Raw genomic sequence first — 18546 nt, forward strand, 5'->3', positions numbered from 1 at the left:
AGTCCCACTCACTGCCACTGATTGATTGAGGACCTAATATCAGCCCGACTCTAACCAAGTACTGTCAACTAAGTCTATACACTCAAAACAATGCCTCAGTGGTTAGGGTTAGGACAAACAGGAGTCTCTGAAATAAACACAGGAGGGTGATAAAATTCCGTATCGTGCTCTGATTAGGCAAAACACAGTTCCTATTCCTATGAATTCCTGAACAATCTCCTTCCACCCTAGGTCTTGCCAGGTTTGGTTGTTAGGTCAGAACTGAAACGGGCATTAATAATGTATATCTGAGTCCCGACCTAGAAATTTGCAGCATTCCTTTAAACACTACACAATTTTGCAGATCCTACAGGATTCAAACTGTGAGACAAACATGAGTTTCTAATAATGCAAGGCACGGCAGTTGCATTTCCTATCTGTTCCAGCTCTCGAGAAGCTGCAGGCAGCTACCTGCTGTCATATCCTCCAGCACTCTACCCCAGCTCTCTCTGTGAATTCTAAACTCCAGTTGTGGGGTATTCACTAACATACCACCATTTCTCCTAGCTCTGTGCCTTTGCCTGGGGATCACACTTTCTTTGCTTCTTCATTAACATGAAGCCGCTTCATGCTAACTTCTACTCCTCCATCAAAATTCAGTGAATTTCAGTCATCAACTTCCCACCAAAAGCCTTCTCTGTTACTCCTTACCTGCCCCTCACAGGTCCCTGAGGGTGTGCTCCTATGGTGCCCTGTGTACACTTCTGGCAAAACATATCCCACCACCTCCTAGTTGTGCCACCTTGGTCAAATTACTTAATCTTTGAATTTCCATTTATTCATCCATAAAAACACAATATTTGCACATAGAGTACAAAAACATACCCTAGCCCAGGAAAGGCACTCAGTACATGGTTGCTACCATTATTACTCTCAGTATTGTCCTAAAACTGTCTACTTTTCTTTCCGGTCCTAGACTTTGAGGATACAGGCTGTGCATAAGCATTAGACAAATATTTGTCAAATGAACAAAGCCAGAGTAAATCTGCACAATGAAGCAATTTCTAATAAGCATATGAGAAGGAAAAGACTCCAAAAGACAAATCACGATGTTGCAGAATTTTCACACTGCTCCTATCTACCAATTTTACTAACACGGAAGCCTCAAAAGCAACACGTAACAGCATTTTCTGAAGAAGGTAGATTTATCATGAAGACTAAAATGGTCATCTAACTGAAGAAAAAAAGGTCCACAGCCTCAGGTGGACGTGTCACCATTACCATGTGCAAGCCGCTGGCTTTGCACAGCCTCAGGGCCATGCTCATGCTCTGGAGCAGCAGGCACACCCACAATGAGGTCGAGGTCATCCAGCAGAATCACAGAAGGCTGCCTCCATGTTGCCTCGGAGAAAGCCAGCTCCACAGTTTTCTGTATGTTTTCAAGCCTTTTTCCTTAATATGCAAGAAATAAAATGGGTTTTAATGTTAATTCAAGGTTGGTAAGTTCAGGCTGCCTTTTGAGAGCATTAGAAAAGCTCAATATTGATTTAACTATGAAACTTTGAGTCCTATTCTGTTAATATACCAATCACTAAAATTTATTAATCACTACCCTTGGTTACCATTTTTTAACCAAATAGAGGATAATATAAGCATTAAAGACCTAGAAAGTACCAAAGTGTATATGGTAAATTATACTTCTCTTCGCTGTCCATGGCCACCCTCTCCCTATCCCCCTGACCCCCAAGATTCTGCAGCAGTGCAAGGATCCTTTGTACCCATAGAATATACCTTAGATATGAACTTTCTCAGAATGGTCTAAGTTGGCATTTCCAGGAATAGAGTGTACAGAGTTTTGGCTAGGAAAAAAAAGAGGAGGCCTCCATCAAGTATGGAGAGTTTAAAAAGTTTTGCTAAAAATATTAGAAAGCCAAAGATTTATAATTTCAATAACAGAAAAATTAAAGAAAGATTAGGTATGTTAGATTAACAGCATTAAATAACATTTCTGTCTTTAAGCAAAAAAAAGGGGGGGGTTATGTAGAGTATTATCATATTAATACCTCGTAAAGCTTTACAGCCAACCACCTCCACATGGGCATCCAATGTGTCAGATGCTTCTTTACAGATTGCCTTGGCTAAAGTTGATTTTCCACTGCCCTAAAAAACAATTGCTTCATAAGCAACATATCCAATCAAAGAAATAGCTTCTGTTACTATGGCAATCACCAAGACTCACCCTCACCAATCAAGTATACACCCCACGGTGTCCTATGTCAGTTATATCTCAATAAAGCCAGGGGTAAAAGAAAACAACAACAAAAAACCACCTCACATCCCTGGAGCTCTAGGATCATTTATGGTGAGTAACATTTGGTATAAAGTAAAGTAATAGGAAGGAGTGAAAATCTGGACTCAGTAAGTTTTAAGAGCACTGCGGGATAAGTGGGAAGGAATTAGTTACTAAATACGTATTCAAGTCTATAAAAACAAAATGAAACAAAAATAAATTAAAAAATAAAATTTAAAAAACCAAAACTCATAATATTCTGCAAAGAAACCAGGAGGCTCCAGCTTCCTAGCCTGAATAGAAGGATTCTAGTAGTATAGAAACACTGGCAAGGTTAACAGACAACCCAATCTCAGGAATATTAGCCCCCCAAAAAGGGGCATTTCCCACTCCAATTCCAATCTCAGTTGGCACTGATGCTAAAAATAATAAATTGCTTTGAGAAAGTAAAAAATGTACATACCAGTCTAGCTGCTATGTGAGAAACGCAGGTGTTACTAAAATGGCTTTTCTTTTAAGCTGTTAGAAGCTAGATGTATCTGATGTTTGTTATAGGGCATAGATAGAAAATAAACATCTCATTTATTTTTACAATTTGTTAAAAAAATCATTAATACTTAAATCTTTTACCCTTAAAACAGGCAATGTTCCGTTACTTACTAGAAGGGAATAATGTGAACATTAAATAAATTTTCTAGAGAAGTGAAACCTACTCCTATTTAATTTCAATTATTTTTAATGGAAAACATTTACTACTCACTTCCCTATTATCTTAAATTAGCTGTAATTTTAATTCAGTTTCTTGGTCATTTACAGTGTTACTGTGACCACCAATTAGTGAACCATGTAGCCCTCAGCGGCCCTTAAGGTGGATAGAACTGCTTATTTTTATATTAAGTGGCTCCAGACTATAGGGTTTGATCCAATGTGCATTTTTTTTTCTAGTAAAGCTTTTTTTTCCTTGGTTTATAAAGTAATATGCAGAAAATACAAAATAAATACTTAGCAGAGAAAGGTAAAACATTTTGTCATGATAATAACCACAGTCAATTGTTTCGATGTATCATCCTTCCAGACACTCGAGGCACATTTTATGTAAACTTATGAAGATGTAATTATTTATGTGAGTTCATGACAAATCACTGTCCTCTTTTATCAACAAATATGGAGCCGCATCAACTACCCAGCATGCTGCTGCTGTGGGATGTACTAGACTCTAACAGGTTCAATAACCCATCCAGATGTGTATTAGTGCTGTTTCCGATTTTAACTATTATAAGTAAAACTAAAATAAATATCCATATACTTGTTTACTTATTTGTCAGATTATACCTTCATAATAAATTTCTAGGAGCGGAATTACCATATAAATATCCATATACTTGTTTACTTATTTGTCAGATTATACCTTCATAATAAATTTCTAGGAGTGGAATTACCATATCAAAAGGTACACATTTAAAATTCTGCTGAACTTGGGATGCCTGGGTGGCTCAGCGGTTGAGTGCCTGCCTTCGGCCCAGGGCATGATCCTGGAGACCTGGGATCGAGTCCCACGTCGGGCTCTCTGCATGGAGCCTGCTTCTCCCTCTGCCTGTGTCTCTGCCTCTCTCATGATTAAAAAAATAAAAAATAAAATAAAATTCTGCTGAACCTGTTATAATGTCCCCTAGAGAGGTTGAACATAGGTAGGTTTTTAGTTTTAATTTTTAACGATATTTAAAAATTATTTGCAATAGAGAGAGTGTGTAAGAGAGAAGCATGACCAGGAGAGGAGTAGAAAGAGAAGCAGACTCCCTGCTGATCAGGGAGCTGACGGGACTCGATCCCAGGACCCCAGGATCATGACCTGAGTTGAATGCAGACATTTAGCCGACTGAGCCACCCAGGGGACCTATAGTTCTTTTACTTTAAGTTTTCTCCCTCAGTGTACTATTATTTCTTACTGTTGTTGCTTTGTCTAGCTTTAAGAGCCCTACACCAGTTCCAATATTTTTTTTCAGCACCATGGGCTGGAAAAATAGCCAAGGTTGTTATACAAAGTCTGAAATTTGGCAGGTACTTAACAAATACTACCATCATTATAGCTTACAGAGTGTCATTTACATTTAAAGTCAATGGGCTCCAGGCGTCCCTGGCTGCCTCCGTCAATGGAGCATGCAACTCTTGATCTCAGGGTCATGACTTCAAGCCCCATGTTGGATGTAGAGATTACTTAAAAATAAAAATCTTTAGAAAAAAAAAATTTAAAAAACCCTGAAGTCCATGCACTCCAAAGAATAAAGAAATTAAGGCGCTGAGATAGAGATCCCCTGTCATAGTCATTTTGCCTACTTGAGGGCCTTTTCCTCACATAAAGTAATTCACATTTGCATAATAGCACTTTTCAGTTGACAAAGTGCTTTCACATATATTATTTTCCTTAAGTGAGGTTACTCCTATGGAGGTAGGTAAGACACCAAAAACCTGCCTGAGGTCATGGCCAGTAAGTACATGACAGAGGTGGGACTCAAATCGAGGTCTTCTCTGCTTGTTCTTCCTATTAACCAGGCCACCCGTAGGTGAGATGAGAAGTCTGGTTTCTGAGTCAATACTGCTTTTTCCAAAAAAAATACTCTACCATGATGATACAGTTTGAAATCTGACATAGCAAATCTAGAAACTACATACAATGTATATTAATTGTATATTTCACCAGCCTTCCATACCTGTGATAAATGCCACTTGATCACTGTATATAATTCTTTATATACACTGGTTGATTTGATTTGCTAATATTCTGAAGATTTCTGCATCTATGTTCATGAGAGGTTGGTCTGTAGTATTCTTGTCTCATAATGCCTTTGTCTGGTTTTGGATTAGGGTGATGCTGGCCTCACAGGATGATTAGGAAGCATTCATTTTGCATCTATCTTCTGAAACAGGTTGTAGAAAACTGGTGTAATTTCTTTCTTATATATTTGATAGAATACACCAATGAACCTATCTGGGCCTAGTGCTTTGTTTTATGAGGCTATTAATTATTGATTCAATTTCTTTACTAGATAAAGATCTTTTTATATCATCTATTTCTTCTTGTGTGAGTTTTGAGAACTTGTGTCTTTCAAGGAATTGGTCCATTCATCTAAGATGGTTATCAAATTTGTGAACATAGAGTTGTCTATGACTATTACTACCTTATTATCCTTTTAATGTTTATGGGATCTATAGTGATGTCCTCTCTTTGATTTCTGATATTACTAATTTGTGTCTTTTTTTTTTTTTTTCTTAGACTGGCTAGAGGCTTATCAATTTTATTGATCTTTTCAAAGCAGCAGCTTTTGATTTCACTTATTTTCTCATTTCACTGATTTCTGCTCTAATTCTTATTACTTCTTTCCTTCGGGTTACATTGGATTTCATTTGCTCTTCTTTTTCTAGTTTCCTATGGGGAAGCTTAGATTATTGGAGTAGTTGCCATATTTTAAGTAAGAATCAGACAGAAGAAAACAACTGGGCTCATTATTGGAAAAAAGAGTTATTTTCTAGAGTTGAAAGTGAATGGAATTGGAAAAGCCTTAAAGATTTTGAAATGAATACAAGAACAAGGACTCATAAAGACCACACAGTACCCCTGAAAACAATACTGCATTGGCAGAGAATAAAACCGTAAGCCCTTTAAGAGGGCAGGAAAACTCCAGCAAAACTGATGAAGATTAAAAAGAGAGAAGACACAAATCACCAAGATCAGGAAATGACACAACAGATTCCACAGCCATTCCAGGATAATAAAAAGAATAGTAGGGATCCCTGGGTGGCGCAGCGGTTTGGCGCCTGCCTTTGGCCCAGGGCGCGATCTTGGAGACCCGGGATCGAATCCCACGTCGGGCTCTCAGTGCATAGAGCCTGCTTCTCCCTCTGCCTATGTCTCTGCCTCTCTCTCTCTCTCTGTGACTATCATAAATAAATAAAAATTAAAAAAAAAAAAAAAGAATAGTATCAACAACTTTAGGCTCATAAATTTGACAACTTAGGAGAGGTAAACTGATTCCTTGAAATTACAAACTACTAAATATCTGCCAAGATGAAATACATAATTAAGGAAATTTAACTTTATAATTAAAAAGTTGAAGGTGAAGAAATCTCCATGCCCAGATAGTTTCACTGGAGATTTTACCAAACATTAAAGGAAGAATGAACATCAATTTTAGATAATCTCTTCCAGAAAACAGAACAGGAAGGAATACTTCTCAACTCATTTTATGAGGCCAGAATTACCCTGATAGCAAAACTAGACAAAGACAATACAAAATCAGAAAACTACAGGCTAATTTCGCTCATGAATTTAGATGTAAAAATCTTCAAAAGAATATTAGCAAACTGAATGAGTGAATGAATATTAGCAAACAATGGACTGCGTGTCTGGCTCAGTCAGAAAAGCCTGGAACTCTTGATCTCGGGATTGTGATTTCAAACACCATGTTGGTTGTACAGATTACATAAATGAATAAATGGATGAATGAATTAATTAATTTTAAAAACTGGGGCGTATGAGTGGCTCAGTGGGTTAAGCGTCCGACTCTTGGTTTTGGCTCAGGTCATGATCTCAGTGTTGTGACACTGATCCCCATGTTGGGCTCCCCACTATGTGGGAAGTCTCCTTCTCTCCTTCTGCCATGTCTCCCATTCATATTTCTCTCCCTCAAATAATCCTTAAAAAAACCCAAGACTTAAAAAAAAAAAGAGTATTAGCAAACAAACTCAGTAATGTATACAAAGAATAATACACCACAACCAAGTGGAATTTATTACAGATATGCAAGGCTGGTTCAACATTTGAAAAATCAATTAACCCTATCAATACCCTAAAACACAAAAATCATACAATTGTTATCAATTGGTACAGAAAAAAAAGGCAGGGAGCATGTCACCTTATTCATCGCCACTTTCTAAATTTCCAAAGCAAATAAAGCCTTCCTATACCTTGTATGAACAACCCTATATGACAGATGATCAAAACCCAAAGAGAGAAAAATAAAAGTGATTAGTGAAATGGGCTCATTTTAACCACATACCTTTCCTCCTGTGAATAAAAGGGCTCCATTTCTAAGTCCTGCCACTAGGGACATCAGCTGTCGAGACAAAGGGCGTCCCAGGAGGCTATGGGTGATGTGTTCCAGGGAGGATACACCTAAGGAATTCACTCCTCTGCAAAATATATACATGGTTGCAAGATAAAACACGAAGCAGGATAAAATCCAGTTGTAAAAAATTCTGAAACTTTCCTTCCCAGGCTAGTTAATGATTTTTAAAAAGAGTAAAATGTGGAAATTTTCCCTTACTTCAAAGTATACTGAATTAATGCCAAATCTGAGTTACAGCTTTTAAAATTAGTTTTACTAATTTCAAACCTGTTCCGTAACTAGAAGTTTTGTGTTAACAGGACATCTTAAGAAATTTGTCTTAACACACAAACATTCCTCTCAAGATGAATTTTGGTTTGTTAATCAACATAATCACAAATGAGTATGTCTGAAGTATTAGAATAATTGAAGACTTATTTCCTCTTAAAACTTTAACCTTTGAAATCCAGTTTCAATTTGTAGATTATACAGCACTAACATCAACCTACTTCCTGACTCTAGCACTTTATTTCTGATAATAAATATAAATTCCTAAAATCGGAGTCTGAAGAGATTTTACTTTCAACATGAATAGTATGCTGTATTTAAACACTGTTACTTTATGGTTTAATCTCTTTACTAGAACATTGATAGATTATATGATTACAGGAAATCCAATCACTATACTACAACTACTAAAAGCTTTGGTGAAGAATTCTAAGATGTAATGTTTATATGTGATTCTCATATTGCGTAAGAGATAAATTAAAAGAAGGTTCTTTTCAGATTTGTTTGGTTTTAAAGTTGCGGAAAACACAAATAATCCCAATTAGTACATTAATAAGATAGTTGAAGGAATAACTTAATTTGAAATATTTTTAAACACTCAAGTGTTTTTGGATTTAACTTTTAAAATAAATGTATTTAAAAAATAAAATAAAATAAATGTATTAACTCTAAGAATTACTGTTTTATTCAAGCACATATCATCCAAGTCCTATCCAGTTCTTCCTTCTCATAAATCAAATCTCAAAGCAAAATTTCTAATAAGCTTCAGACTTTTATGTAGTTATCTAAGAAGACAAGGCAAATTACTAAGTGGGGTGTGAAAATAAAAACAATCTTTGAAACAATATCTACTAATGATTAAGATTAGTCAATGGCATTAACACCTACTTTAATGTTTACACATAAAAATCCTGTCAGAGATCATGTCAAACATGACTGTAAACATACTTGTTTGGCTGTAACTTCTTACCCCAAGCAGTTCAGCTTTAAAAAAGGAAGAATAAAGTCAATTTCCTCACTGTTTTCTTCTTTTACCATAGGATCTAGAAGGACCTACAGTAGCAAGGAAAAATCAGTTTTACATTTCAAAGTTACATCTTTGGCCTGTTTTTCTCAGGTCCCAGGAAACTGAATTATAGATTCTGTTACACAGAGAGAAAAAACACATTGTACATGCAAGATCATTACTTAAAATAGCCTTGACAACAGTAATTTACTCAACCAAGGAACATAAATATTTATAATCAACAAAGAGTAAAGAATGTCATCTCTTCCATACAGTTTACAGATACACCTTTATTTGCAATTTTGATTTGTGTCCTATTTACGCTTCATGATTCTTACATTTCCATCTCCTCTGAATGGCATTCCTTCAATTTTATCTCAAAAGTAGAGAGGCCAAATGTCTAGTTCCCAACCATTCAAATTCTAAAACGACTAGAGTATCTTCAATTCTATAACAAGAAGAGGGAATATCCTAACTAAAACATAATATTCTAAGAAGAGTTATAAAATCCTTCTAGAAGAAAAATGATCTGATATTTGTGAAGAGTTGAGAATTCAAGAACTGCCAAAATAATATGGGTTATTGTTCTAATACTAAAATAATTTGAAATCATGATCCACTTGCCAATTAACACAATCAATTCTATTCTTGAAACTTAATTGTGCATTGATTTTAAGTTTAGGGTAGATCAATTTGTTTAGAGAAGTTAAAGAGACTATATAATAAAATATTTTAAATCAAGTTATTCCTTACTCTTATCAATCATGTTTCTAATACACTTTTAAGGTACAAAGTCTTACAGGTAAGCTCATACTTTATTATCAATTCAATGTGACAAATATTATCTCATTAAATATTCAATAGTATGTGATTACTTGTATTGTGGTCTTCCGCAGCAGATTGGTACTCAACAAAAAAATGTTTTCTTTGTCTTTTTCCCAAGAATGAACTACATTTAGAGAAAACTCCTTTAACCCTATCAAAAAGAAAAGTAATAAATGTAGAGTTAGCACTGAAACCGAGATGAAATAATTTAAGATTTAAATTTATTTAAGTTTAAATAAAGGCATTCTTCTATAGTAAAATCTACCGTTTACTTATCATTATGTTTCCTGTTCACACATATTACAGTTGGAAAAACAATGAAAAATTTTATGACTTCTTCAATAGGAAAAATATCAAGACAAAATTTACCCACCATCTTTCATTCTCAGCTTAATATGTTCTTCCTCTGATATTATCAAAGGAAGTGTGGTAGTAGTACACTGCTGTAGCCATGAAGAGAACGCAGTTTTTACTTCTTCTTCACTTACATCTTTAGGCTGCCAGAGAAAAGGGAAGAACAATAATGAATTATCCTACTACCTAACTGCATGTTAACATCCTTAGCTTAATATCTTATCTTGCTAATAATATATAAACCTGGATACAGCTGATGGACCTTAAACTAGCCTCTTAAACTCTGAGCCTTGCTCACCTCATGTGAGAACTGTAAGATGGTGTCATTAGTAGGAAACTAGTCAATTACGTAAATCACAGTATACCCAATCTGCACCAGTTTGGCACAAGTGATTACATATGCTAGTAGTTCAAGATGCAACCAGCCTAGCACGACCATTTATTATCTGTGTGACTGTGGGCAAATTAATAAAACTCTCTGAACCTCAGTTTTTATAACAAATAAACATTTATCAGAAGTGGTGAAGTTTTAAACCCTCCTTATCTCATGACCAGTGATACACATACAATAATTTGGCTCACTGGGTAACCATTCCAATCCATTCTCCCTTGCCTCCCTGCATTAGAGGTGGGGAAAAAAAAGCTCAATTCCCAGCCTGGGAGAGGGAGGGAGGGAGGGAGAGGGGAGAGAGAAAGGGAGAGGGGGAGGAGCAGGGAGAGGGAGAGAGAGAGAATGAGAATATGAATATGCATGTATGTGTGCCTGCAATCAGCAATCGTTGGGAAGGGCTTCTCTTCCTAATTAAAAGGTAGAGAAACCTTGCAAGAAGGCTTTTGCTTTGTGCCTTCTGCTGCCAAGAATGCATATGTGATGCCTATTAGTACAGCACATGCTTTGCATCTCAGAGGAAGAAAGTTACAGGCTAATGATGGCAGCTAGACCAAAGGAGCCTAGATCCTTGATTAACCACCTATGAGTGCCTCCAAACTTCTCTGTACATGAGAAAAATAAATTCTTTATAAGTTCATTTTCTTTTCTGTTAAGCAGGCCACAGTGCTGAGATACTAAGTACAATGTTAATAAACTGTTCCAAAGGTATGAAGAGATTCTAAGAAAAACACTATTAATTTTTAAAGTTTTTAAAATCAGAATTAAGTTTTTAAAACCCACTTGAAGCTAAAAACGGGATTAACCAAAAATTCATGTAGGGAAGATATTATCTGCCTAGGAAAGTAAAAACCTCTTCATTCCACCATTTCTCAACTGGTCCATTTCTGTTCTCTCTTCATCCAGAGTCAAGCTTAGTTCTGTTGATTTAGTTCAGTTTAGAACCTGATCACTAGAAAAAGCAGGCTAAACTAAGTACAGGCATTGCTCTTACATTCTTAAAGATGGCAAACAGTCTGTTACTTCTTTGGGTATTACTGGGCAATGGGATTAAAGACCTAAAGGAAGGGTGCCTGGCTCGCTCAGTCAGGAGAGCAAGTTACTCTTGGTCTCTGGGTCCTGAGTTGAGCCCCATGTGCAAGGTAGAGTTTACTTAAAAAAAAAAAAAAATCAAAATGTGAAGAATCAAACATTCTTATGTCCTAAGACATATAATCAGCCCAGGGAAACCTGCCAATGTCTTGAAGCTTCCATTAAAATATGCAACTTGGGGGCACCTGGGTGGCTCAGTGGTTGAGCATCTGCCTTTAGCTCGGGTTGTGATCCCAGGGTCCTGGGATCGAGACCCGCATTAGGCTCCTCATGGGAACCTGCTTCTCTCTCCACCTATGTCTCTGCCTCTTTCTCTGTGTCTCTCATGAATAAATAAATAAAAATCTTAAAAAAAAAAAAAAGGCAATTCTGTAGTAATATCCTATTACTGAGACAAAAAAAATCTAACGACTAGGGGCCACATGTTTTTGTACATGAGACCTATTTTTTTCATGAGACCTAATTTTTGAAAAATACCAAGATTAACTCAAAAGTTGAAAGTAGAAATCACTGTGCACCATTCTGCCATGTGTTAAACGTTCAGTTACATACTGTTATGGAAATGGCATTTATTTGTTTTCCTCTTCTCTAGTACATAATATAAGCTATCTTATCTGGGGGTCTCATTAGCTAGAAAGTTCTGTTAAAATGGTTCTTCCATGATATTATAACCATTATGATCTGAAAGATTCAAAAATACCATCTGAATTATCAGAGAAGGATAAAATCATGTTTGAAACTTTTAAAACCTCTAACACAATAATTTCCTGTGTGGTAGTTCTCAGAGAACTGGTAAACTAAACTGGCACAGGTGACAATACCCTGTTAATGAGCAGTCTGGCATTTTCAGGCTGCAGTATGAAACAATATAGGGGAATTTTTTTAAATTACATAGATGTAGAAAAAAATATCTATCTTTTAAAAACCAAATTATCGGAGTGCCTGGCTGGCTCAGACAGTGGAGCATGAAACTCTTGATCTTGGGGTCATGAATTCAAGCCCCATGTTGGGCATAGAGCTTATTTAATTAAAAAAAAAAGCCTAGGGATCCCTGGGTGGCGCAGCGGTTTAGCGCCTGCCTTTGGCCCAGGGCGCGATCCTGGAGACCCGGATCGAGTCCCACGTCGGGCTCCTGGTGCATGGAGCCTGCTTCTCCCTCTGCCTGTGTCTCTGCCCCTCTCTCTCTCTCTCTCTCTCTGTGACTATCATAAATAAGTAAAGTTAAAAAAAAAAAAAAGCCTAATTATCCATATTTGCATTGGCACAATATACATAATTTGTGTGTTGCTTACTAAAGACTTTTTGGTTTCTGAAAAAGTTAAATAGAATTACCTTAAGATCCAGCAACTCAGGATGCCTAAGTGGCTCTAGCGTCCAACTTTTGATGTGGGCTCAGGTCATGACCTCAGGGTCATGAGACTGCCTCAAGCTCCATGCTAGGCATGGAACCTGCTTAAGATTCTCTCTCCCTCTCCTCCACCCCCAAATCCCCTCCTTTCTCTTAAAAAAAAAAAAAAAAAAGGCAACTCAACTCCTAGGTATATACGCAAAAGAACTGAAAGCAGGGATTCGACAGATACTTATACTAATGTCCATAAGAACATTATTCACAATAGCGAAAAAGGTGGAAACAACCTTAAAGGTCCATGAACAGATGAACGGACAAACAAAACATGGTATATGCATACAATGGAATATTATTTAGCCACAAATAGGAATGAATACATTTTACCACTTAGATGAGCCTATAAAAACAAATGAAATATACCAGATGCACAGGACAAAATATTACAGGATTCCACTTATATGAAATATCTAGAATAAACAAATTCAGAGACAGAATATAGATTACAGGTTACCAGGAGCTGGGAAAGAAGGGTATGGGACATTATTACTTAATGAGCAGTTTCTGTTTGGGGGCTGGAAAAGTTTTAGGAATAGTCAGTGGTTACTGCACATTATGAATGTAACTAATGCCGCTGAACTATACACTTAAAAATGGTTAAAACAGCATTTCGTTATATGCTTTTACCACAATAAAATAAAACAAAGACTTCTTTGCCCTCCTAGCCAAAAGGAATACAATATTCTTTATTACTTGGCTGAAGCAACTAGAAATTTTACAAGACATGTAAAATAGCTATGATATAACATAAATTTGAACTCACTAAGTTTTCTCTAGGTTGTAACTTTAGAGATCTTGGAATTTTAGGGGTAATTTCCACTGGAGTTATTCTGACTACTGCATGCATTTCTATATTTAGTCTCTTTCTCAGGTCATCTGGAATCTGAAATTTAAAAATAAATAAAAATATAAATATGTGCAAAACTTGATTTAAAATATCCCACAGCATGTTGTTATTAACTTCTACGAATTCAGGTAAATTAATTGAAGTTATCAGGATTCAGAGTAACCAGACAGATATTCAGGCACTGCCATATCACAAACATTTCAATTTTTTCCCTTCATTTCTTTCTTTTCACACCCTCTTCAGAATGCGATCCCTCGATTTTGATCTCTCAAGTGGAGCCTGCGTGAGTACTGGATGGCACCCGCATCCAGTACTGCCATTCCTCAGTGCCCACGGCTGCCTATCTTTAAAATGGACTGAGAAGTGTGGACCCCTTGCTCTCTTAATATGCTCTCTATGCCTTTACCTGGTACTTCTTCACCCTGTCTTCACCCCATGGTTTCAAGGAAAAAGATGGTATTCCCACCAAATGGCAGAACCATTAATAGAAAAGAGAAGTCCTATCGAGTTCGGGGTTAGACATTTTTATTCTGAAGATGGAGCAGGATCTCCAAAAACTAAGGAGTCTAGAACTAACGGAAAATAATGAGCTTGATGGGCCAGAATGTTAGAAAATGACATAAGCCAGAGAGATTAAAAATTTCTAAGCTGCCAGCACAGAGCTCATAGGTGAAACCATCAATAATAGGAATCTACAAAGGAGAACCCCTTCCTTTCCTATTTTTCCTCCCTGTCCTAATAATTTCCTCCGTTTATCACCATGAAGCCTCACTTCACAACGGCTCAAATTAAGTTCAAATAAAACGGACTGGTGACCACATAAAGTGCGCAGGAGTATCTGAGGCCAGGCTGGGGCAGCGGAACACTTGCTGTGTTTCCCCCCCAGGCCCACGGTTACAGAGGCAGTGCAGCAGGCTACGCTGCTTCTGGGTACACTCCAATCCGGGGCCCACCTCACACTGCTGGTCTCTCTCTATCCAGGGCATTGCCCCCCCTCCCCCCTCCGCAGCGAGACCTTCCTCTGCTTTCAGGAACTGGGAAGCAAACCTCCTGCAGGTACTAAAGACGCCAGGCTTCGTAAGGCACCCATGCTAAGCACCAACTTGAGTAGGCCCGCCCGGCTGTGAATCCCAGCTGTACTTCTTATGAAACCTCAGACAAGTAAAATAACAAAAAAACAAAATAACTCAGGCAAGTAACCGTGAGCACCCTGGGCCTATTCCTAAGTTTATAGCTGTCCAAGTTTACTCAACCAGAAAACATGCAATCTTTACCCACACAAGGACTTTACCTTGCAATCAGGAATGTGTCCCTGCATGGACTTTAGATACTCTTTCTTAATATACTGACTTTCAAATTGTATATAAAATGTTATTCTAATTCATAATTTGGAGAATTTCAAGGATAATGAAATTACTTTCTCCCTAATAATCAATTTTATACTAACCCAGACTTTCCCAAGATGAAGAGCTTCTACAGTTTTGGTGTATTTTATGGCATTCTTCAATTCCTCAAGTCCATTCCAGATGACTTGTAGCACACAGGCCTTAGCTTCTTGACTGTAGCCTGAGGTGCCTGGTTCTTGATCTAGTGGTTCTGGCATTGACTTCTCTTTTTCAGGTGACAGGACATTTTGCTTTGTTTTACTTTGCTGTTGCTTTGGAGAAAGTAGCTTAATTAGCTTTCCATAGGTCACAGTAAAGCTGGGCACCACATCAAAATATTCCTGGTCCCATGGAAATATGTGAACAGCATAGTGTTTGTGAAACTCTGAAGTCGCCGTTACATTATGCACACTGGGAGGCTGCGATTTGCACACTCTGAAAATATTGTCTAGAGGAACAACTTTGGACTGCATGTTTTTGAATGCATTCATTTCAGTTAAACCCCAGGACATCTCCAGTTTCTTCTCAGACCCAAAAGAAAAAATGCTTCCTATCAGAGTCCATAAGCTTGGCATGGATGGTGAGTCAGCTGTAACCTCTGAATCTGTCTCATTAGACCCAGTAACTGTCAATCCTTTTTGGTCTTCTCCAAAATTATTAAATTTCCCATGTGCATCATCTGCTTTGGAAAATGTATTCTCCTTGGCTTGGCGGGTCTTTGGCAGAATAAGGAGTTTAGTGTCAGTTTCCAGCCTTCCATAGGCAGCAGTTGGCATTAGTGCAACTGGGTGGAAAACAAAGTTCATTAGTACATGCTCACCTCTGCTGTGGATTCAAGGCCATGGTGTAAAACACAATGGAAAATATAACAGCACCTACCAATTTGGATAAATATGTAAGTTTGTTGATCAACCCAAACAGGAAAAATGGCTTTTGGAAAAACTATTCGAATTTGATCCAGAAGATGCTGTTCAAGGGAAGCGGCATGCAGCTCCTATAACCAACAAAAAAGATCTATTCACTTTACCTTTTGTCATTTTGTGTCTGGTAAGGAAATCACAATTCATTCTTATAACTTGAACCAACTCAGAATATAGAACTTAGCTCAGACAAGAGAAATCTAAAGACACTGATATTTTGGTTCCCAGTTATGGGATGAGGAAGTCACAGGGATAAAAGGTACAGCATACGAAATGTAGTCAAAGGTATTGTGAGTGTTGTCTGGTGACAGTTGGCAGCTACACTTGTGGTGAGCACAGCATAAGGTATGGAGACAATTGAGTCACTATATTGTACAACCTGAAACTAATGTTACATTGTATATCAGCTATACTTCAACATAAACAACTGCACAGTAATAGTTTAACCTTAAATTGGGCTAGTTCTCATTGTGTTTTCTTTACCAGTATCTCCCAGTCATCTGCTGAGAGGGGTTCCACCTCAACCTGTTGACAGGATACCACATGGGAGCACAGCTTAAGAAACACCTAGAAAAAATAGAAAATATAAAACTACTTTTAAAATACTTTTTTGTATCCCTAGGAAATAAGTTCTCTCTTTAGGTAAGCAGTTAAGTGTGAACAAGAAAGTATGTGTGCCTGCATGCATCGTGTAGATCTTCGTCGGACAAATATTAAGCACTTATTCTTAGCTAGGCCTTGATATACTCAATATTTTAGAAAAAACCGTCTCACAACTAATTATAGAAAGAGGGAAAATATCCTAGCACAACATGTTTTTTAAAAAATAAAGATAAGGGGGATCCCTGGGTGGCTCAGCGGTTTAGCACCGCCTTCAGCACAGGGCATGATCCTGGAGTCCCAGGATCGAGTCCCACGTTGGGCTCCCAGCATGGAGTCTGCCTCTCTCTCTCTCTGTGTGTGTCTCATGAATAAATAAATTAAAAATCTTAAAAAAAAAAATAAAGATAAGGAGTACCTGGGTGGCTCAGTCAGTTAAGTGCCCAACTCTTGATCTCAGTTCAGGTCTTTTAATTTTTATTTTTTTAAGATTTTATTTATTCATGAGAGATACAGAGAGAGGGGCAGACATAGGTAGAGAGAGAAGTAGGCTCCTTGCAGGGAGCTCAATGCAGGACTCGATCCTGAACCTCAGGATCAAACCCTGATGCTCAACCAGTGAGCCACCCAGGCATCCTGTCAGTTCAGGTCTTGATCTCAGGGTCGTGAGTTTGGCTTGAATGGGGCTCCCTGCTGGGTGTGGAGACTCCTTTAAATAATAAATAAATAAATAAATAAATAAATAAATAAATAAAACCATTAACAAAAGAAATGTAGTTTAAACATGTTAGAAGAAACAAGGTCATCAAATCATGGCTTGGATCTAGTATATACACACTCTACTATTTCTAGAGGTTTTACTACTGTTAGTTTTATAACAAACCTCAAGCCATGGTGCTTCTAGAAAAGAAAAAAAATGCAGAGACAGAGATCAGAGCCAGTTATTTAGGAGTATAAACACTCACAACTGAAAGTAAGGTAAAACAGATGTGCCCTCACTCCAGCCTGTCGATGTATGTGAAATTCTAGTGTGTGTCAGAAGCTGGAATCTACAACCTTACTTTCTTCTGCTTTTCTTTTGGCATTTCTGGGGATTGAGGATTAAAACCCATAGCTACTGAGTATTAAATGCTCCGTGAACTAGCCCTTCCCTCTCTGCTTTTGCGGACTGGAGCAGAATTTCCCCAAATGCCTCACCCTCAGTGAATCTCCCCTCGGCATCTCCCATGTGCCCCACGTGGGGAGCACAAAGCAGCTCCAGCCCACCAAGCAGCTCTAGCCCCAGGTGAGCTGGACCACTCTGTTCCTGGTCTTTGGGAAATAGTACCTTCGTGGTATTACTACAATGTACAGAGGATCTGCAGACACTCAGGTAAAAGTTCTCTCTGAAGCAAACAGGCATTAAAAACACACAAGACTATTCAGAGGCTGATGACGACAGCAAGGTCGGCAACAGGAAGAGGGTGTTTCCCATGAGGAAACAGAGACAACAGAGCTTTAACTAGCTATGCAATCCTGGGCGAAATGTTGTGTGTCCCCAGGTTTGGACAGCAAGGCACAAAAGTTAGTGATGTCCAGGGTCGCTGTGGGACTGAAGTTTTAAGATTCTACCAGAGAGGGATCCCTGGGTGGCTCAGTGGTTGAGCATCTGCCTGCGGCTCAGGGCATGATCCCAGAGTCCCGGGATTGAGTCCCACGTCGGGCTCCCTACGGGGAACCTGCTTCTCCCTCTGCCTGTGTCTCTGCCTCTCTCTCTCTGTGTCTCTCAGGAATAAATAAAATCTTCAAAAAAATAATAAATAAATAAATAATAAAGATTCTACCAGAGATTTAGGGTAAGCAAAGGACTAATACTAGGCATACGGATGTCTCATTAGTGGCCTATACTCATTATCAAAAACATGCATGAATAAAATTAGTCTGTGTTCAAAACAGTTAAAAAGATGAGGCACTTTTTGCATACTGTTGTGGGAAACTGGTAATAGAACGCATCTATCAAAATTTTAAATGCAGAGTCCCCTAGACTCTGCAATTCAATTTATATTATTTCATTCCATGTATATGT

The 18546-nt window shown here is 37.8% G+C and overlaps 1 protein-coding gene across 9 annotated transcripts in view; it reads right to left on the bottom strand.

The window, feature by feature from the left end:
- Window positions 1-18546, bottom strand: part of PEX1 (peroxisomal biogenesis factor 1) — a 71299-nt gene that overhangs the window by 17464 nt on the left and 35289 nt on the right. For all 9 annotated transcript variants that reach the window (XR_003145669.3, XR_004804647.2, XM_025471382.3 and 6 more), the window contains 10 exons: window positions 16365-16448; window positions 15841-15955; window positions 15024-15745; window positions 13493-13612; window positions 9864-9987; window positions 9541-9641; window positions 8630-8712; window positions 7324-7456; window positions 2043-2139; window positions 1261-1431 (listed from right to left, as the gene is read on the bottom strand). Coding sequence is in view for 7 of the 9 variants with exons in the window: in XM_025471382.3 (XP_025327167.1) it covers window positions 1261-1431; window positions 2043-2139; window positions 7324-7456; window positions 8630-8712; window positions 9541-9641; window positions 9864-9987; window positions 13493-13612; window positions 15024-15745; window positions 15841-15955; window positions 16365-16448 (1750 nt within the window). In the remaining 2 variants the exon portion in view is untranslated. The remainder of the gene's footprint in view (window positions 1-1260; window positions 1432-2042; window positions 2140-7323; window positions 7457-8629; window positions 8713-9540; window positions 9642-9863; window positions 9988-13492; window positions 13613-15023; window positions 15746-15840; window positions 15956-16364; window positions 16449-18546) is intronic.

The sequence above is a fragment of the Canis lupus genome, chromosome 14 (assembly GCF_003254725.2).
Source record: "Canis lupus dingo isolate Sandy chromosome 14, ASM325472v2, whole genome shotgun sequence".
Taxonomy (NCBI): Eukaryota; Metazoa; Chordata; class Mammalia; order Carnivora; family Canidae; genus Canis; species Canis lupus.